The sequence below is a fragment of the Agelaius phoeniceus genome, chromosome 15 (genome assembly GCF_051311805.1).
Source record: "Agelaius phoeniceus isolate bAgePho1 chromosome 15, bAgePho1.hap1, whole genome shotgun sequence".
In the NCBI taxonomy this organism is placed as follows: domain Eukaryota; kingdom Metazoa; phylum Chordata; class Aves; order Passeriformes; family Icteridae; genus Agelaius; species Agelaius phoeniceus.
This window is the reverse complement of record NC_135279.1, coordinates 6,839,336-6,860,681: the sequence shown is the minus strand read 5'-3', so window position 1 is coordinate 6,860,681 and position 21,346 is coordinate 6,839,336. Positions and strand designations below refer to the sequence as shown.

The window sequence follows — 21,346 nt, the reverse complement described above, 5'->3', positions numbered from 1 at the left end:
CACTGCTGAATCTCTTCTGCATTTGCCCTGCTTTTGCCATTGCACTTGCCCCAGAGACTGCTGCCATGTGCCACATGGTGACTTGTCAGATGTTCCATTATCATAACTGAAATTACATTCCATTATATCCGTGCACAGGGACTACTTCAGAGCTTTAAAACCTTGCTTTTAATACGTTTTTGTGGTACACAAGAATGAGTGGTTTTGAGAACTGGTACTGAGGAACAGAGTTGCAGGGTGAGTGGGTAGGCCAGTGCATCACCCATGCTCTGAGCTGTTCCCCTCTGAGAACAGTCCTTAGAGTCCTAGGAGAGATTAATTTTGTTAAACACATTTTATTTTTTATAATGCTGACAGAGTTACATTAGCTTTTCATTTAGTAAGGAAGAATGAATCACTTGGTGTTAGCATAAAACCAGGTTTAATAGAATCAGAAATGGCCCACAGTGAAATTGCTCAGTGTGACAAAGGCCACCTGCAGTGCAGTTGTAGTTTCCCTGAGCGCTGTCAGTTGCAGTTTCCCTGTACCTGGAATAGAAATCCTTTACCCACCGAGTCAGGTGAAGCTGAGAAGGTTCTTTAGCTGCTTCTGGTAGGTACACAGGACTGGGTGGCCAGGGCAGTAGTAACCCTGAGCAAGAGCTAGCTGAGAAATAGGTTGAAGTGTGTTAGGCCCTAGCTTATGAAAAAAATCACCTCAGCTGTACTATTAAAGTACATTAAGGAAATTTCGTACAAGTCTGTAATAGTGACAAAGGCAGTGATTGCTACATGCTCAGTAACTCAGAAGTTCTGTAGGATATGTGTAATGTTGATCATTTCTAGACCTCTTTAAGCTGCCATTCTTTCCTGGATTGGGGTTGTGTTCAGGGCTCTCATGGAAGAGCACTGTTTTCTGTTGTATTTTACCTGAGAAAGAGCTGTCCTTCTGTCCTGTTAGTGAGGCACAAGTTCACATAACCCTGGGGTTGGCTCTGTGGCTCACTTCACCCAACCACTCCCTGCAGAAGCATCATCTGCAGAGAGGTGGATTGCACAAGGAAGTGTAGGGGTTAATGCATATTTAATGCTATGTAGAAGCTTTACCCATTTCTAAACACACTGCACTCTCCAGGGCTAGACTGACAAAGGGAAGAGAGCAGAACCATCAAAAAAGGGAGTGTGTGGAGTAGTTCCAGTGCCCAGACATTTTTCAAGATGTTCTTATAAAACTCTAGGGTTCAGTAATGTGAGTGACACTTGGAAATGTCTTGGCTGTGACCAGTATTTTTTTTAAAATTACAAAACCCAAACTCCTGCAGCCTTCTCTGGGGCATGGGGAGGCAGCTCCTGGGGACCTCTGTGTACCTTGTAGAGATGGAGCCTTTTTACCATCCTAACAGCTCTATGCTATGTGTGAGATAAGACTCAGGGACCCCAAGGTGTCTTCCTTGCTCTCCTTTTGGTGAGAGAGTCCATAACACTCACACTTCAGAAAGCACAGAGAAGGCCAAAGCAGAAGGTGTCTGTGTCCTAGGGTGAGCTCTGTGGAGCCAGGACAAGGATCAGCCCCAGGGTGAAGGTCCCACCTAACAGAACTGGTAGTTGTTGCCCTTGAGAAGTGGCTGCCCACTCTCCTCTTGCTCACAGGACTCCTCACAGCAGCCAGAGGTGTCACAGCCACTGTCTTCCTCTGCACTGGAGGGGAGGTTGGTGTAGTCCTTGAAAGAAAAGGAAGAAACACAACACCCTGAGTGTGTTTTGGTCCCTTTGATGTCTGACACCTGTTCCCGTGGGGATGTGCTCACTCCACTCTACCACCCTTGCTGTGCCCACAGGGCAGGGCTCACAGGCAGGGCAGGCATGTGCCTGTGCTTTTGTGGCCAGCTAGTCCTGGGAGAGTTCACAGCAGCTCCAGGGGAATGGGGCAGGGTGCTGTGCTGGCAGTGCATGAATGCCTGTCACATTGAGGTTTCTGCCAAGAAGCTGTGCTTCCCTGTCCAGCCCTCTTTGGCCGTGGTGGGGAATGACTTAACCCTTCAGCTGGAGCCTCTCTGCACTTCCCACCAACACTACACTGCTCCCATCAGCTTATGGTAGGGGATATCACAGAAAACGTGTCCAGAAGCTGTGTTCATACAGGGGGAAAGATCCTCCCCCTTCTCTCCAGAGGTCCTCACCTGCTCCTTATGCACCTCCAGCTCTTTCTGGATGAAGCAGCCAATCTGGTCGAAGGTGGGTCTCCGTGTGGGCTCCAGGCTCCAGCACGCCTGCATGATGCTGTACCTGCAGGGCCACACAGGGACAGGGAGGTTGTAGGTGCTGCTGGAGGGGTCTGCAGCCCCAGGCTCTTCCCTGCAGCACTCTGCATGTCAGGGACACATGCAGAGAGAACTGAGCAGTCCCTTCTTGCAAAAAACCCACGGTGAGTGCAGTGCTCCAGGGAATGGTGAACACTGGAGTGGATGGAGCAAACTAATCAACAAGAAGCTTTATGCCATCAAGACTTCAGGCTTACACTCATTACCTCCTGTAGCCTACTCAGGCTTGTCTTCTCATAATCATAGAGTCAAAAGAAGCTAACTAAAAAAAGAAGAAAACCCCACCAAGTTCAGGAATGTAGACATGTAATGTGAGTGTTCCTATCCTCCTGTCCCTAAACAGGAGGTGCTGGGTAGACTGGCCCAGGCCTGGTTTTCCTACAGGAGCAGGAGCAGCCTGGTAGGATCATCCTTAACCTCAAGGCAGACAGCTGGGAGCAGCAAGCAGAGCTGTGGACAAGGTCCCTGTGCCATGTCCCCTGTCCCGGCCTGTGGCCAGCCCCCCTGTTGCTGCTGTGTGAATCTCAGTGCATCCACTCACATTTCCAAGGGAGCAAAGTCAGGCCTGGCCATCTGGTATCCCTGCTTCACCATGCTGTAGAACTTGCTGTTCACCACCATGCCAGGATAGGGGCTCTTCCCTGTGACAGTAAAAGGAGCAGAGGTGGCTCTCAGACCACAGTGTTCAACACTGCAGCCTTGAGGGGTGGGAAGAGGCAGCCTGGAGCATCACCAGGGAGGTCTGAGTTAGAGGAAATGATGTGGGATTCTTTGTTTTGAATGGTCCCTCTGGAAACATAACACAGTGTTTTACAGCCCTGATAAACCTAGATTTTTGTCAACCTTCCTCCTTTCTTGGAAATTTTTCTGCAGATACATTAGGGCAGTAGTGAGCCACAGAAAACAAAAGGGGTTTGCAAGCTTGCTTTCTTACCAAGGGAGAAGATCTCCCAGAGCAGGATGCCATAAGACCACACATCACTCTGCACTGTGTAAATGCAGTCAAAGATGCTCTCTGGGGCCATCCATTTCACGGGCAGGCGGGCCTGGAAGAGCAGAGAGTCCTGCAGACTGGGACAAGCTGGCAGCTTATGCTACACCCTGTCTGTCCTTTCCAGCCCCTTTTACCCTTGTACCTTCTCTTGTGTCCATTTCAATTACTTACATTGCCTTTTACAACATAGTTGGAGTCATTCATGATGTCCCGGGCCAGGCCAAAGTCACAGATCTTGGCTACCCGTCCATCTGATATGAGCACATTCCTGGCTGCTAGGTCACGGTGGATGCACTGGGGAGAAGAGACCACAACTGAGACCCAGTAACTGGCCCCCAGCAATTCCAAAAAATTCCCTACAGCCTAGGCCTGCCACCAAAACAACACTTGTAGGGGCAAGGGAAGCATGTACTGCTTGAAGAGCCCTGTCTGAGGCACCATGTCATGTACAAACTCTGTGTTTGTAGCTCTCTTTCAATCACTTCATTTGCAGTGTTAGACACTGTGACATGTTCTTTAATCACTCCTGGGGCTGTCATCTTCCCCACAAGGAAAGGGTCAGAACCAAAGGCTGTTGACACTGTCCTCATCCCTGAAACAGTCACAGGGTGACGGTCACACTCTGAGCCAGCTCTGGCAGTCAGCTCAACAGCCACTTTCAGTTCCTTGTCCCTGGGGTAGCAGGGACACTGCCAAAGTGAGAAAGCTTCACAACAAAGCTCCTGACCTCGTGTAAAAGCAGGGGAGAAAATGTTGAGACCAGCATGATGCACAGCCCTGGGTTCCCCCTGTAACACTGCCCTCCCATGCAGGGCAACACCAGACACCAGGGCCCAGCCTGTCTGAACCCAGCAGACACAGCAGAGAGGCCCATGTCCAGCAGCAGCTTGCTTGAGCTTGGCTACCCCATCCAAAGACATCCCAAGCCTTCTGCAGCCAGGATTGGGTGGCTCCTGCTTGGCTGGACTGGTGTTTCCCACTCAGTGTGCTGGGGGCAGTGTTTGTCTTGGCACTCACATTCTTTGATGCCAGGAATGCCATGCCCTGGGCCACCTGGCTGGAGAACTGTAGCAGGTCAGAGAGATTGAGGGGACGGAGATCCTCCCTGGCTTCATCTTCCTCCAAGCTTCTCCCTGAAAGTCAAAGCAGAGATTTAGATTTGCTGCAAAGCTGGTGAGTAACACAAACGGTGGCATGTTGGGGTTCCCAGAGCTAAACCAGACAGGATGGCCAAAAGAAAGAAATCACAAATGACAGAAATGAGCCTTTGACTCACCCCTGACTTGTGCAGAATCTGATGCTGCTGAAGATGATGATGATGACACAGGCCTCATTTCAACATAAGTTTCCAAACCCTGGCTTGAGAAGCCACTGTCACTGAGTAAGAAGCAACAGAGAGGGGGGCAGGCTGTTAGAACCCTCCAGCAGTACCTTCTGCCCTGCTCCATATCCACCAAGAGGAGAAACCACACACCTGCCCCCAGAAGGTGACTTAGACAGGGGCTTAAGGGCAAAGGCAAACTAGAAACTGACACAGAGAGGGGACCTGGGCCCTCTGTGTTAAGGGGCTGTAGGGTTCCCCTTTTTTAAGGGTGACGGGGAGCAGTCAGCTCCATCCTACCAAGTGCATGTGCCCAATAGTGCAAGAAACCAAAAGGTTTTGTTTCTGAATTGCGGAAGGTCAGACAGGGCTGAAACCTGCATTTATTGTGGGATATTCAATGACTGCTGTCAAAGTCCTTGAAAAACTTGGAATTATAACCAGGTCTAAACATATGCAACGCCAGTGGCTTTTACATCCTGGTATCCTGCGTGTCCCCAGGCAGGATTTGATCTCTCCCCAGCACAGTGCTCTTCACACTTCTCCCAGTGGGTACCCAGGCCTGCACTGCTCAGCCCTGCACCCCCCGGGCTCTGCTCCTACCTGCGGATGTATTTTTTCTCTAGCTCAATGTTCTTGTAATCAGCAGCACTGTCTAAAGAGGTGTCCAGGGCAGAATCCTGGATAATTATGGATTCAGTCTTCTTCCTCAGGAAGTTCAGCAGATCTCCATAGCGACAGTACTCGGTGATGACAAGGATTGGGCCTGGGAGAGCAGCAGAGAGGGTTCATTAAGGAATGCTGTTACTGTGCCCTGCCCTGAGGACTGCTTTCCCTGGGAGGGCAGCAGAATCCACCCAGCTCATCAGCTCAGCTGTGCCAAGAGGAGGGGCCCTGTCAGGGGTCTGTGGGGGCAGCAGGGCTGGGGGGTCCTACCTCCACAGGTGCATGCCCCCAGCAGGTTAACAATGTTCTCGTGGTGTCCCAGGTGACTCATGATCTTCAGCTCAGACATGAGAGCCTCCTGCTCGTCCCTGTCTGCTGATGCTGTGGGGTGAGAGAAGGACTGTGTGAAGGAGTGAGGGAGGGACAAGGGGGAGGTTAAGAGAGAGGACAGAAAAAGGTGCAGACAGAGTTATGGAACAAAAGGAGGAAACAGACTTAGAGTGAAAACTATGTCCTCTAACTGTGCCTCTGGCCTCCCCTGTCCACAAAAAAGGCAGTAGTGTGATTCCAGCATCTGGTACTTGGCACAGAAACAACTTTAAAAAGTAGCTGTAGCAGCCTGTGAGCACCAACATCTGGTGAACACACTCTATATCCTGCCCAGAGGAGCTTGGAGGATTTCAACCCTTGCAAGTTGCTCTGTGCTCACACTTTAGCATCTTCACAGCCACTTTGAGCACCGAATCTTCTTTGCCCAGCCCAAAAGCTGTGGCTTCTACCACTTTTCCAAAGGCTCCTGCTCCAAGAGTTTTTCCTGCAGAGAGAAAAAAAATGTACTTTTAAGACATTTGCTAGAGCAAGATTGAGCAGCTGTCCTGCACACAGCCTTGAGGAGGATGTCTGGTGGACAGGGATGCCTGCTGTGCTCACACAAGATGACACATCCCTTAGTCAGGAGATGGCAAACATCTGTGGGGAACTCTACAGCGAGCAAAGGTGGAGTGAAAGAGGCCATCCCCAAACGTTGCCTCACCAAGTCTGTGCCTTAGGAATGACCCCACATGCAAGAGGAGGGACAAGACCCCTGCAGCCTTCCTTGGAGCAGGGAGGCAGGCTACACCCTGCCACTTGCCATCCTTTGTGGAAGAGAGCAGCAAGGCTGGTTAAGGATGCTGCTAGAATGTCTGGATGCAGCTTTGGATATCCCCCAGAGCTTTGGCTCTGACCCTTGAAACATTTCAGCTCTCTGATGAGCTTCATGCCACCAGGCAAGCAGCAGGGAAGGCTTCTTACCAAACTGGAGGTTGTTCCTTGGAAACTCCCATTTCTCATTGTATGGCAGCTGGGTGGGATCGATAAAGATGTAATTATTGCCCTCACAGGCCTCGATGATCTTCCACCGCACCTGGTACTTGGGTTTCTGCAAGGAAGAGGCTCCAGTTACTCAGTGTTTCCCAAGCTGGGAGGGTTCTCCAGCCCCAGCATCCCCTCAAGCTCACTCTGCAGGTGCAGAGGGAAGATACAGATTTCAGCTCATCAAATATCTTTTAAATCTGGACTGAGTGAGAGAGGTTTTTTTCTGGACAGCCTGGACTCTTTGCAGTTATGGAGCCCCCCAAGTCATCACCTATGACTGAGGAAGGTTCTCTTGCCACTGGAAGCAGCCTGTTGCCATCATTTGGGATGGCAGATCTGGGAGATCCAGCCTGTCCCACCAGAGCAGTGGCTGACAGTGCCCAGCTGGTGCTGGAGGGAGATGTCCCCACTGTGTCTCCTTCCTTGGACCCCTGGTTGCTGAGCACAGCAGAACAGTGGGGCTGGCCCACCCCCACTTCCCTTACAGGGGTAAAATAAAAAAGGAGAAAGAGAAGTAAGAATTTCTCTTTTCCAAGAATGTCATGGCAGAAGTAACAGGGCAAGGCAGAGAAGCAGAGCTGGAGTCCCTGAGCAGAGAAGGCTGGGACTTGTCTGAGATAGGTAACCATGTTATTTATAGACATGTCCTGCTTCTCTTGGGCTTGCAAGCCCTTCCAAAAAGCTGTTTATTTCAGATCTGTGCTTACACATTGATCCATCTTTGTCTGTCTCTGGACCACTGTCCAAAGGCAGCTCTGCCTGCTGAGCTGTAGGTGCTTGTCTGAGAGAGGGCTCTGATGGATCTTCTGACAACCAGCACCAGAACTTTGCTGCAAAATCTTCAGCCTTGATAGGCTGTCAAAGGAAGGGTGCCAAAAGGGAGAGATGAAAAACAGGAGATTTTCACCCACTGATGGAGCAGAGGTGGCTACTGATTGGTTCAGTTTGTGGAAAAAACAGAGAAGGAATCCAAATGCTGGAAATGAGCCTTGCAGAGAAAATGGGGCAAGTTCTTATATAAAAATAGTGACCAAGTCTTCCTGGAAACAAACTACTTCTAACACCATCCTGTTTCTCCATAAAAACAGTTTTTTATAAAGCAGTGAACAGAATAAAAAGTAGATGCAAACTGCAAACCACTTTTTTTTTTTCCTCCCTCAATTCAGTCCATGGATTTGTGGGGACCAGAGCAAAACCAGCTGCAACTGACAGCACAGAGTGAGCACCCTTGTCTGGCACCAAACAATAACCACACTGACCTGTGGGTTACAAGACTGAAGGAGCAGGGCAGGGGAGGTTTTAATAGCCTGGGTTGGGTGCATGAGCTTGGCCCTGCAGCAGGAAGCTCCAGATGGGATCTGGGAGGCAGGGGAGGTGAGGGAGGCAGCTTGCCTGGTCCCTCCAAGCTGGATGGTCCCAGGCCTGGCTGCCAGCAGAGGCTGTGTGCCCCTGAGGCTGGGCAGCCCTCACAGCCTGAACAGGGAATCTCACCTGGTTGTACTTGTAGAGCAGGAAGAGGAGTAGGAGGAGCAGCAGCACCAATGCACCTATGCAGGTGGACAGAACAGGGCTGAAGAGCTTGTTTGGAAGGGCCACGACACTCCCTGGAAGAGGAAAAAAAGGAGAATGAGTAAACACTCAGTTCAATCCCAACTCTTGGGAGCATTTTGCCCAGCTATTCAGTTTGGGTTCCTCTGTATGCCACACACCCAGCACTGCCCTCAGTACACCCTTTTGGGAGCTGCTGGGAGCTGAGGGAAGGTCTTGATGCCAAACTCTAGGCTGCAATGGTTCTCCACATACCCCCCTATTTCCACACAAACAGCACCAGATGAAGGTCAGACAGAGCAAGACCAAGATCTGTGCTGCAAGAACAGCCCCACCAAAAGAGGCAGCCCCTGTATTTTCATGGGCTGAGAAGCTGCTGGATGCACCATGCCCTGGAGCTGAGTGCTGCAGTTATAAGATGCTCATGGTGTGGCTCAGTCTTTGGCTCCAGGCTATAACCCAGCCAGAAATTCCCACAGGCCTCTCAGGACTGGCAAATGCCAAAGCCCCATATCTGTGAGGGTAAAGGGCTTGTGGAATCTGCTCCAGCTCTCTTGCAAGAGAGTGGGGATATAATACATAAAGGATGTAATCTCCAAGCCCCCAGATCCTCCCCCACTCTGCCCAGCTGATGGTTTGTATCTTACTGGTGATGGTGAGGGAGTGGAACATGTCAGAGGCGTTCCCTTCCCCATTAATGGCCACGCAGCAGAAGGTGAAATTGTCACCCAGCTCCTCGAAGAGGATGCTGCTCTCCACCTCCACCTCTTGGAAGGGCAACACATTCACCACCTGGGGTCTGGAGTCATTGCTTATCAGTCTGTAGTCCTCAGTGTACCTGCAGGGATGGCGAGAGGGGACAGTGAGTGCTGCTCTGCAGCACAGCAGCTCACAGCTGAGGGGGGCTTGTGTCAGACAAGAGAGGAGACACAGGGAATTAGGCTTGCAGCTCTGTGAGATGTGTTACTCTATGCCCAATTAAAGATCTCCCCCTGAACACAGGAGTATTTTTTTCTCCCTTCATTCAGTCCATGGATTTGTGGGGACCAGAGCAAAACCAACCACAGCCCTGTATAGATAGAGCCATGAGTGCCTTTATGTGGCTCAGCACTATTAATTAACACTTTATGTGTTCTGCTATCAGTCCCTTCAGTGGGGCTGGTCCTGAGACACAGCAGCCCTGTCCAGGCAGCTGCAGTTGCTTCCCATGACTCTGTAGCTCAGTAACCCATGCTCTGCAGAGCCTCAGGCCTGTGGAAGTCCCAGAAAGATGACTGGGCCAGCCAGGATGTACCTCTACAGCAACATACACCAGGGCACCTCTCCAAAGGATCCATATATTCCTTGGAAAAGCATGGGGAGAACATGAATCACAGGTGGACAATCTCTTCAAGCTCAGGACTTTAGGAATAGAAAGTTCCCCCTGTTCTCAGGCAGACCCCAAGGACCGCTTTTTCCAGCAGAGCAGCATCCCTGTTGCTGTTACTGGGCAGGATTGCTGTACTGCCTGCCCAGGAGCCCATGTGGTGCTGCTCAGTGAATGCCAGGCAGGGCCAGGGGCACAGCATGGAGGGCTCAGAGCCCTGGGCAGCCCTCACCTGTCAGAGTGCACGGGGCACTGGTACCACTCGATGCGTGGGGCAGGGTACCCGATGGCCACGCACTGCAGGAGGCTGGAGCCATCAGCTGGCACCTTGATTTTGCAGACCCTTGGAGAAGCTGTTGGGGAAGCCACAAAAACAGTGAATGCCGTGACCAGAGGAAGAGCACATCCCCCATGCTCTGGTTTCCTTTCCATGCATGCAACAACAAACCAGAGGAACCCCTGTGCTACACACAGGCAGCTTTGGGCTGGGTCTGTGCCCTGTGCGTGCTGAGCTGGAAGCAGCCTGGAACCCCAACCAACTGTTTTATTCCAACTGGGAATCAGACCCAGAGGCAAGCAGGGTGAAAGAATGGACAAGCACTTACATTTTAGGGAGATGCTGAAGGTAACTGACTCATTGGTCACACTGTGGAAGGCATAAAAGGTGTAGAAGCCTCCCTCTCCCTCCTTCAGGCGGTTCAGGGAGAGCGTGTTCTTGTACCTGCTCACAGAGAGAAACACTGTGAGGAGCACACAGGCCTTGCTCAGTGAGATGCTGCTGCTTCCTGTGCTCTGGAACACTTCCAGCACTAATCCCAGCCCATCAGGGAGCCTGCCAGTTGCTTCTGTGGGGGAAGTAGGGAGGAGCTGATCTTCCTTAGGTGAAATACCTTTTGCCACCAAGAGCACTTCAGCACTTCTGAAAGGCTACAGGTGGGTGAATGCTCAGAAATAATTTAACATCTAAATAATTGCCTTTCAAGGGTCGGGGGATGCTGGTCCTCCTGCCTTTGGCAGAATGAGTTTCTCCATGAAGTTGTGCTCCCTATTGCCCACTCCCCTCTGCCCCCAGCCCATTGCTCAGCCCCCAGTGCAAGAAAGAGTTCACCCTAAAACCATAATTTTTGCTAAGTGGCACAGTTCCTCTTGTGGATTGTTTTTTGTTTTTAAGAAAATGAAAGGGGAATTGCCCAAACCACTAACAAATGAAATTATTTTCTTTTAGTCTCCCCTTGGTCTCAGTTGGCTGCAGGCTTTGGAAGAGCAGACCTGTACCCTCTGTTAGATCACATTCACATAACAATGTTTGTGACATGGGGCTCTCAGTGCCTCTCAGTGCCTCTCAGTGCACACTCTTTCAACCTCAGAGCAGCGGATGGGTCCAAGGACCAGTGAGGAAATTAAGGTTTTTGTACCATTCATCCTCTCCTGCAATTTCTTCTGGCAAGGAGAGTGCGGAATTGAACAAGCAGATCACAAACATGATACTGATTCCCACAAGGCTTTCTAAAGAGAAGGCCACCAATTTAGAGAAGGGTGGTGTCCTCCTTGATCTGATCATACTGTGGTTTGCTAATAATACTGGAAAGAGAAAACAGAAATGCAGAACAGTTTCCCTCTTTAAAACCAGAGAGTTTTCTGTAGAATAGGGCCTGCCTGTTTCAAGGAAAACTCTCTTGGAAACATGCCATAGTAGTGTAGAAGACAAACAGCACATACCAGTTGTTTCCAGAGATCATTTCACCCTTGAATATGGTGGTTTTAGAGTGCTTCAAGGGATTCCTGTGTTCCCAGGCCCACTGGAGAAGTTTTGGGTAAGCCTTAATGTGGACCTGCAGCTCCACATTCTCTCCCAAAGCAACCTCCAGGCTGGTGGCTTGCACTGGGGTCAGGTGCACGTAACCTCTCTCTGCAGGGTGGAGGAGAGCATGGCTGTCAGCAGGCATGTCCAGAGACCTGGAATAACCTTACAGCAGCCCCATAAATGGATCATTATTGGAAAGAGCAGCCTCAGCTGGGAGACTGCAGGAGGGAGTGAAACATTACACAGGTTATGTTCCCAAAGGAGTACTCTTAAATTATTTCTTTGTCATGGCGCTGCCTGAGGAGAGCTAGGAAATCTTAGTGAAGTCTCTGAGGAAAGTTGTACATGCTGTATCCTAGGAAGTGACGAGGTAAAACAATATCTCCTAATTGTTCAGAAAAGACAAGCCTTTTAGCCAAAATCCTGACTTCTCACTAGGAGAGAACAGACTGAGCCTTCTTTCTGAGCTGTGGTTTTGGATCATCAGCAAACTGTGAGCTGTAAGGATAAATTTTACATCTTGAGATACAAACAAGTGTGTAACAGACCTGAATCCCCTTTGGTGGATCTGTGGCTGGGAGAGATCAGATCCATGCTCTGCTCATGTGGCTCACCCTTCCTTCTAACCAGCCTTTCCTGGTCTTCCAGCACAACCTCACCCCACTCCCTTTTTACTGTTTCAAAGCTGTTTATAAATGCACAGAGACTAAGACTAGCACTCCAATTTTTCACCCAGAGCCCAAAACATGTCCTCTGGCCCCTCAAGATACGAAGGGAACACCAATTCCTTTCCTAGCAGCTCCATAGTTCCCATGTAAGCCCTTGGGCACAAGTGAGAATAATGTTTTCAACAACAAACCTAGGAAGAGAATGGAGGCAGAAGCAGCAAATACTCCAGGCTACACATGATTCAGCCCTACTAGGCTTTTGGGGAAGTACTTACCTACTACCTGAAGCATTGTTGAGGCATTCCTGGATCCTACTGAATTGTTAGCTATGCAGATGTACTTCCCACTGTCTTCCATGGTCACAGCTGCAACGGACAGGGTGTCATTGATGAAGTAGTCACCATTTTCCAAGTCAGTCCTTTTAGTTCTCTTGACCTGTCAGGCAGAGAGCAGGGAACAGCACACATTGGGAGGGCAGAACAAGCACATCTCACCTGCTCTGGGCTTGAGAGCTCATCCCTGAGAGCAACCTGTGTGGAGACCCAGAGGCACATTAACCCCAAGGATCCAGGGCAGATATTCCACAGCAGTCAGGTTATAGCTACTGTCAGACTGCACCCTGGCCTTACACTGTGTGATCCAAACATATCTTGTGTGTGGTTTCATCACCTTAATAAAGGCATCAGTTATAATAAGGACTTCTAGCAAACCTCATCCAACCATCTAGCAGAAGATCAGCATCACAGAGATTTTGAAATGTATTCCTTTTCTTCAGATGTATCTTTTCTCTGGACAAGTCTGTCCTGAAAATGTTTGCTGCTTATAAGCCCTGGCAGGGCTGGGTGGAGAAATGTTGCTTTAATAGGTACTGTGGCTCCTGTCCAATAAACTCAGCTGAAACAACACACTCTCCTCTCTTGCAGCACAAATCTGACAACAGGCAGGTGTTTCTTAATCCTGTGTCATCCCAAAGAAAGGATATTCAAATTTCTACAGCTTGAATAGCTGCATTGGTTGGGTAGTTCAAGGCTTTGCTGTGGGTCTGGGCAGTTTTTACCGCCCTGTGTCCCCCATTTTCCAGGAAAGCCCCACACCCCAGCTTACTGTCTTTGCTGCTGTCTCCCATCTGATGTCATACTTGTGGGTAGGAGCAATCACTCTGCAGGTGACTTGGAAAGGTTCTCCCACGATCCGCACATGGTCCACAGGGTCCATCACCACGGACACAGGCTTCTCCAGGGCTGCACAAAGGCAAGCAGGGAAAGATCCATGTCAGCTTGTGCAGGGAGCCCATGAGCTCTGGGGACTCCCCAGGACCTGGCTGCCTTGGGTGCTGAGGCACAGGTTGCCCAGAGAAGTTGTGGATGCCCCATCCTCACGTGTTCAAGGCTGGGATAGGTGGGGGCTGAACAATCTGATCTAGCAGGTTGGAACTAGATGATTTTCAAAGTCTCTTCCCACCCAAACTATTTTATTTCTCTATTCTATGATTCTACCTCCTCCTTTCCATCCTCTTTACCCCCTGCCTTCCTTTCCCTAGAGATCACCACTCCCTTTTGAGCACATGTCTGTGGGAAGCAGTACGGGGGGGAGAGTACAGCAGTCAGGACTGTGGGTTGAAAGGGAAGGAGAAGCTTTTGCCATGGTTACAGATGGAGCATCAGGACCTGAGGACTTGCAGAACATTGGACAGATTTTTCTCTGGTCTGTGATAGTGCCTGCAAAGATTTGGAGACTGCTGAACCCATGCAAACCTGTTGCAGTGTGAAGCAATATCCTGTTTTAGCTACCCCAGTTTCCCAGGTGTGCCAACCTCCCCCTCCCCCTTGCCAAGTGCTGTCCGTCAATCTTAACATTCCAGCAAGGGCCTTGTCTGGTTGGTCAAGTTCAAAAGATGCTTCTCAGCCCTGGGGTCATTGGCCAGTCCAGGTGTCATTGTCCCCTGAGACTGCCCCCCTTTCCACCTGGTTGGTGGCACACCTACCCCTTCCCTCCCCCTTTCCCCGGGCTTAAAAAGACACGGGACCATGTGGTCTGGATTCTGTTGGTGCTGTTACCAAGATTCGGAGGTCTGTGACCATGGAATAAAACTCTGGATTAACCCTCTGGCAGAATCCATCTCCTTTTCCTCTTCACCTCGCCTAAAGCCTTTCCATTAGAGGTAAAAACTGAATTCCTGCTTGCCTGGACTTGTTCCAAGTGCCAGCTGCAACATCCAGCCAGCCAGGGGTGTGTCTGAGGTGAAAACACCACAGCTGCCGCCTCTGGTCAAGCAGCAAAGGCCAGAAGAGCCCAGGCATGTTCCACCCGGTAATATTGGGATCTTATTCCAATACAAACCCATCTGAAGGAACCAGCTTGCCAGAGGCTGATGGAATTTGGCCTCCATGAAATGACCTTTTGAAACTGCAGGTTCAGAAGGTCTTTCCCTAACTATATACTGTGCCCAGCTTAGCTGTATGTGGCCCTTAGGACAGCAACAACCCCTGTTCTTTACCTTCTTCCACAACCAGTTTTATTCTTGATGAAGTCTGTATTTTTCCGTTTATCTGTGCTTGGCATCGGTAATAGCCCTTATGCTTGCTCTGCACATTGTAGAGTGTTATTCCTCTCTCAGCACTGAAGGAGTAGTTGGTCCCAGGTGGGAGAGGAGAGGCATCATCCATTATCAGAGTCACACTGGATCCGTACTCGGGGGCCGTGACGAGACAGGGGAAATCAACATTCCCACCTTTGATTCCCCAGATCCGGAAAAAGGGTGTGTACCACACGTTATTAGGGTCTGCAGAGGAGACAGGACAGCCTTGTGAGAGGGGTCAGAAAATGCACTGAAGTGAGAAACACATTCCAGCAAGGCAAGCCTCCAGCACTGCTGCCCAGTGGGAGTTCGATGCTGGGGCAGCCCTGCTCAGCCTGCCTGACTCAGCCTCCAAACACTCACATGACAAACCCAGCTCCAGCTGAGGCATTTGAGGGGATCACAGCAACCAGCTCACAAATGGCTATGGATAAGAGAGGCTGAAAATATGCATACCTCTAATTAAACTTTTCACCGTGGTGAAAATTTTACTTATGAGACCTCCAGCTTCCCTGCTCAGGGCAGCACTTGTGGTACAAGGGAAGGGGTGAAGTCAAGTGGTAGAGCTACCACAGCACAGCTTCTTTTGAGATAAATGAATATTTGGGGTTCAGGTCATGTTGGGAGGATGTAATTCATGTGACCCTCTCCCTTATCTGAGGTACTGGCAATAGAGTTCTCTGATTTTTTCACTGCTCATTACAACACGGAACAGACTGTTTTTCAAGAAGGGAAGCCACAGCAGAAGGAGGGAGAGATCCACACAAATATGAGATGTAGCTCTACACTTTATCCCAGTGCTTTAACCATGGGCCCCATTTTGTGTGGCCTCACATGGCTGTGGCTCCACCAGGAGCCTGCCCTGCTGCCCAGGCACACAAGCAAACACAGCAGAAAGCACCTGTGCAGTGCTCCCTGCAGGAGGCTGCTCTGCCAATGGGAAGAGACAAGCAGGGTTACCTCTCACAAACAGGTGGATGGCTGCAACGCCCTTGTCACTGCTGTTGACATAAGCACAGCTGTAGGTGCTTGTGTTCCTGTAAGTGGCCTTGGGAATACTGAGGGTGCTGCTGGTGTGGTTTCTGAATGTAACCTCTTTGCTGTTCCATGCAACTTCAGACTCTCCTGAGCAGTGCAAGAGGACTGGATCACCCGTGTTGACAACCAGAGCAGGGGGGTCAGGGCTGATCACTGGAGATGCTGAGCCTGCAAGGGAAAGAGAGAGTGAGAAAGCAAAAATGATCCCTAAAGATTCTCTGTTGGAGTTCACACTGCTGAGAATGGAGTAGCTCAGCATCAGGAAAAGGCTGAGCTTGGGATTCAGACTGGCTTTTTGGCTCACATCACTCCACCATTCTCTGTCCCACCAGACACACATGGCCTGATACTCCAAGGAATGCATTTCAGGGAAGAAACACCACCCTCCACACTTCCCTGCCATTTGAGCATTTAGACAACTGGGACAGGAAAAACAATCATCTGGAGCTGATTAGGGCAAATGCCAGCTTGGCAATTGTTCCTGCTGATTTTTTGCCTCTTCTTACAATAGTTTTCCTTTTGTGGCAGAGCTGGAGCTGCTCTGTGGACTGGGTTAGCCCATAGCATCATTTGGGGGAGTTTAAGCCAAGTTTGGTGCATGGGGCTTTTTGTTGTATTGGTGCTGAGATGAGCTAGAACAGACCTGGAAGGCTCCTGCAGAGCAGGTCAGTGCATATAATTTGGCTTTTTGTTGCCAAGTACTGGATTTTGAAGGACACCTCCTCGTGTGTATCATGGAAGCACACACTGCATTCTCCTCACAGACACCAACAAAACATTAGGAAACGACACAACATTATTATTATTCCTGTTTGGGAGAGGAAACTGAGGCATGGAAAAGCTAAAGAGCTGATGACAGCCCATAGCTGCAGTTGCTCATACAACACACCAGTCCTGCAGACACCAGCATCACAACCAGCCAGAGTTCTGAAGCATCTCTGCTTTGAAGATGCCTGCTCTGCTGGCTGAATAAAGGGGAACCAGGGTCCTACTCCAGCCTTAGTGTCAGAGGGAAATATTTTTCCCCAGTTTTGCCCTGTCAGCGAGTTCCTTGAGTCACCTCCTATATTTAGGGTGGGGGGAAGTGCAGAATGAATCAGTGCCACAGGGCTGGGGAAGAAGTGGTGCAGCCACCCCGCTCCAGGCCCTCAGGGAGGACAGGAAACACATTGCAAATGGCTATCTGTGCCTGGGGGGCTCTGCACCCCCTCCCAGCCCCTGTCCAGGGCTGTTCTCCCACTTCTGCTTTCCTTCTCAGTCGCTCGCCCAACCTCACATTTAAAGGGACACACACCCTCATTCAAATAATACTAACCATAAAGGGAGCTGTGCAATTATCAATTCATTGCTCTGCAGGCAGTGATCCTCCTGCCATGGACACTGGCCCTGTAAGAGCCAGCAGAAGCACAGCCCCATCCTCATCCAGCCCTGATCACAGCTCTTTAGGGGAGGAAAGCAATGCCCAGGGTACAGCTGTGTGTGCTGGGCTGCCAGCTGTGCTCAGGGCTGTGCCCTCCAGAGCCCACACAGCAGAGCCCAAAGAGCAGCATTTAAACCATCTTGGGCTGATGACTCCCCCATGCATCAAAGGGTTGGGAAGACCCTGGAGAGCGTTGCTGGTGTGTGTCAATGACACAGTGGCCATGGGGAAGCTCAGACAAGGCCTAGATTAAACTCACTGGCCCTGTAGGGAGAAGCAGAGAACAAGAATCTTTGGAGCATGGAAAATTTGACATTTTATCTCCCTGTTCCCCCCCCCCCCCTTTTTTTTTTTTTTTAATTCTTTTATCTTTCTGTGGAAAGAGGAGAAGCCCAGAGTGGAGAAAAACATACCCCAGAATAATTTACAAAGCTACATTTTCCACATATCTGAGGGAAAGCATTCCTCCCTTTTTGCTAAGCTGTGTTTTCTAGTGGGGTTTGATATCTCTGTTGCTTTAACTCTTTGTCACTGGATCCTTTTCCCTCACCTACTCTCTGCTTTGGCTATCCATCCACATCCAGGGCTTCGGCACCATTTCATGGGGAAAATGACTCTTTTTGCAGGAGGACAAGGAAAGAAAACAAAACAAACAGAAATTACCTCACTGTGCATCTTTGTTGTCACCAGCTCACAGGTACTACTGAGGTGCTGGGGCCAGAAAAGGCTCTGGGTAGGTGCTCTCCAGAGCAGTGAGGAAAAAGCCTTCAGGCTGTCACTAGAGCCTCACATCCACACTGTAAGCACCACACAGGTGGAGTGAGGACAGACAAGACAGAGACACCAAATGCAGGACAAGGCGAGCTGGAGGTCACTGAGCACCCACTCCTTCATGGGTGCTGGGGGATGAGTCAGAGCAGTGGGTCCTTTCCAGAATGGGGAAGCAGAGCTGCTGGGGGAGGCTCTGTCCCTGCTGACCACTGTGCAATCTTGCACGAAGCCCAGGGATGGCTCTGTTCTGCTCTCCAGCAGCTTCCGCAGCACTGCCAGTAACTGCTGGCCAGAGGTTTTACCACACTTGGGTTGTGTAACCATGACCTCTCCTCACAGCTGCAGACAGTCCCTGCCTCTCCCATGCCAGCCAAAACACTGCTCTCCCCTGCAGAGCATTTGGTGAGGAAGGAGAAGTGAAGGCTGGTATGACAGAAGTGCCCAGGATCCTTACCACAGGAGCCAGCCACCAGGATTTTGAGTTAGTTCTGGGGAGTAATTAGGCTAAGGTCTGGTCCAAAGAGGGATCCATACCAGACCTGAGCTCCCTTTGTCCCACCCTCAGAGATAGCAAGGAAAAGTTTGATTTCTGAGGACCTCAAAGTCACCTACAGTATCTGGATGGACAAAAGTGTGCTCATCACAGCTCTGCTTGGAGCTTCTACCTCAGAGGTTTAGGTTACCCACAAAAAGAAAACAAACCTCCCAGGAATACATCTCAAGATGGCCAAGAACACAGATGCAAGATGATCAGGTTTACAACATTTCCTCTGCTTGATCTGAGCCCCTTACCCTCCCTCAGCAAGAGCCCAGATCACAAAAATCACATTTCATCAGCCCTGGGTGCTCACAGAAGATGCCCTGGCAATCCAAGAGGCAGGAGAAGGAAGTCAGGCTCTGGCTCCAGCTGGAGGCTGTTGCTTTGTAGAACTTTGGCATGGTGCAGCTTTGAGCTGCAAATGGCCAGCAGTGCTGGTACCCACACAAATGTGTGTCCTACAGCCTGGCATGGCAGACAGTGCCTCATGAAAGTGTCACAGATGGTGATCTGGCACTGGCCAGTGGCTCAAGGAACTTTTGGGGAGATCCTAAAAGCTATTGTTATGATCTCTCACAGATCTGCATTAGACCTGCCTAGTCCCTATTATTGTAAAAATCCACAAGACATGAAAAACCCTGAAGCCTTCACAACCCAGTTCCCAGCACAGCAGACAATTAGAAAATTATGCTCAACATATTATAAATGTCACTTGAAGTGAAACAACAAGTGAGAGGGATGCAGATGTCCTGGGCTGAAAAGATGAGCACTGCAGTGGCCCAAGAAGGATTCACTGCCTGTCACATGCTAAATGCTGTCCCCACAGGCTGTGCCCTTCCAAGGAGGACTTCACAGCACAGTCTCCAGGCATGCTCAAAAGGAATATTAAGGTGAGCACCACACAGGACCTGAGAGGTTCCCTGCACTTCAGAATGCAAGATAAGTAATGCTGGTTTCCACCTCTTTGGTTGTAAACCTCAAAACAGGCTTAGTGACTCTTTTTTGAGGTTGGTGGGTTGTCACTTCTTGGCCATCTCTGCAGCCTCAAAAAACAGGCGTGTTCACCTTTCCCTTCTTGCCTGGCTGAGTTGTTTCCATCACACCCTGGCTCTACAGCCCTGCAAACCAGCAATCCTCAGACACTCCAGCCAGGCATAAGGTGCTTTGGAAAGTGCCACTGCAGCTGATTTTCCCAACTCCTCCACCTGCAGACCAAACATCTCCAGCTCCTTCCCCATCTGAGCAAAGTGTTATTTTGGAAAGAGCTTCCCTCAGGACACAGTTGCTGCTGAACCATTCCTTCATCTTAAACCCTATCCAGACCCATGGAGTGGGAAGTTTCCTATCCCCCCAAGGCTCTCCTTTGCTACATGCACCTCTCCATCCTCCTTGGCCTTGCCTTGGCAGGGCTGCAGGCAGCCAAGAGCAAGCCAGGCTCCAGAGCCAACACAGACCAGCAACACACCCTCTTTCCACCACTGCCCTCCCTCTCTAACTGCAGCCAGCTCTGGGTGACCTTCAGGAAGCTGCTACAGCCAGGCCTGCAGTGAATTCCAGCACTGGTATCTCTTCCCTGCAGTGCCACAGAGCACACACCTTCTGCCCAGCCATGCCCAGGGTCCTTGAACCTGCTCACAGCAGTGCCCACTCCATGCAGCAGCAAACAGGGACCATCCCAGCCCACAGCAGCCTTTTGGGACCCAGCCCAGCTTCACTCTCCACCTCCAAGAGCTGAGTGTCTGTGAGTCCAGCTCCAGCACAGCCCCGTCCCCACCAAGGCCTCCTCAGCAGAGAAGGAATGGAGCACTCACACCAGATACCCAGGAAACCCTCACCACATCCCACAGCTCCCCTGGAGTGACCTGGGGCTTTGGGAGTACTCACCATGCCAGAAGCCAGCTGTGGTGAGCAGCAGGAGGAGAGCAGGAGCCATGTCCCCAGGCCCGTGGTGTCCCCAGGCGTCCCCAGCGTGGAGCCGATGCTGCTGCAGGATCCTCTCAAGCAGTGGGTGCCTCTTCTCCAGCACTCCCCTCTCAGGAGCTTCTCCTTTCTGAGCTGACCACAAGTTAACAAATTCCCTATTTTGTTTGTTTTTGAAACAGGGGGAAAAAAACCAGGCCATGCCTTGTCACGTCACCAGTGACAAACCCATGGCAGAGGTGGGGCCATGTGCACACCCCGCTGCAGGGTCCCCTCAGGTCTCAGAGAGGAGCCCATCCCCAGACTGGCAGGGGCCACTGCACCATGCTGGGGTTTGGGAGAATCCTGATGTTCTCTGGCTTCTGCCACTCCAGTGCCCAGGGACATTTATACACTTTTGCCTTGCATGGGGACACAAAGTGTCCCCACACTTGCAGGCAGTGGATTCCATTTTATTTCAGGAGGACAAGTCTCACCTCAGGCCCAGTGCTGGCTTTGGGACCTGAGAACCCTCACAGGGCATGGCAGACCTCTCACAACAGACCCACAAAGGCAATCTAGCCTAGGGCAGCTCCCAGGTGGGAAAAAGGCAGTGAAGATGCCAAATTATTTTGTGTAACCAAAAGTGTGATCCCTGGTGCAGAGAGGGGTCCTGTAGCCACACAGGATCACCCCCAAGCCCCATGCCAGCTTCACCACTTCCCTGGCAGGGAGGGTGTTGGGGTCCAGCATGCAGGCCCCTTCTGGTATGGGGGCACTTGGGAACCCCTGCTCTTTCCTGTCCCCATAACCTCCAGTCCTGGGGCTCAGAATGACCCTGTCAGCCCCAGGCAGCCACAGGGCTCAAGCACAGACCCTTCCTCCCCCAGAGCCCATCCTGCCCTGCTGCTGGGGAGGCTGCTGGGAGCTATTGTATAATTGGCAGCCTGGCAGGCACCTCGGAGTGGTAATTAAACAGCTAATTAGAAGTGTTAGTAATTAATAAATCAGGTACTTTGTTAACCCTCCACTGGGCTGTGAGTATTCCAGAACAGGTGTGAGGGGAGGCTTGACGCTAA

General features: G+C 50.7%; 1 protein-coding gene across 1 annotated transcript; it reads right to left on the bottom strand.

Annotated features, from left to right (window-relative positions):
* Positions 1 to 149: 149 nt before the first annotated feature.
* On the bottom strand, positions 150 to 20,447 carry CSF1R (colony stimulating factor 1 receptor). Its single transcript, XM_054642764.2, has 21 exons — positions 20,253 to 20,447; positions 15,562 to 15,807; positions 14,521 to 14,805; positions 13,128 to 13,264; positions 12,299 to 12,458; positions 11,271 to 11,460; positions 10,157 to 10,272; positions 9,784 to 9,904; positions 8,833 to 9,023; positions 8,129 to 8,241; positions 6,575 to 6,701; positions 5,991 to 6,095; positions 5,552 to 5,662; positions 5,219 to 5,381; positions 4,571 to 4,671; positions 4,312 to 4,427; positions 3,466 to 3,588; positions 3,235 to 3,346; positions 2,842 to 2,941; positions 2,160 to 2,265; positions 150 to 1,700 (listed from the first exon to the last, which is right to left on the bottom strand). Exons 1-21 carry the CDS (start codon positions 20,299 to 20,301, stop codon positions 1,569 to 1,571), a joined length of 2,904 nt encoding a protein of 967 aa, XP_054498739.2. The 5' UTR covers positions 20,302 to 20,447; the 3' UTR covers positions 150 to 1,568.
* Between the last annotated feature and the right edge of the window lie 899 nt (positions 20,448 to 21,346).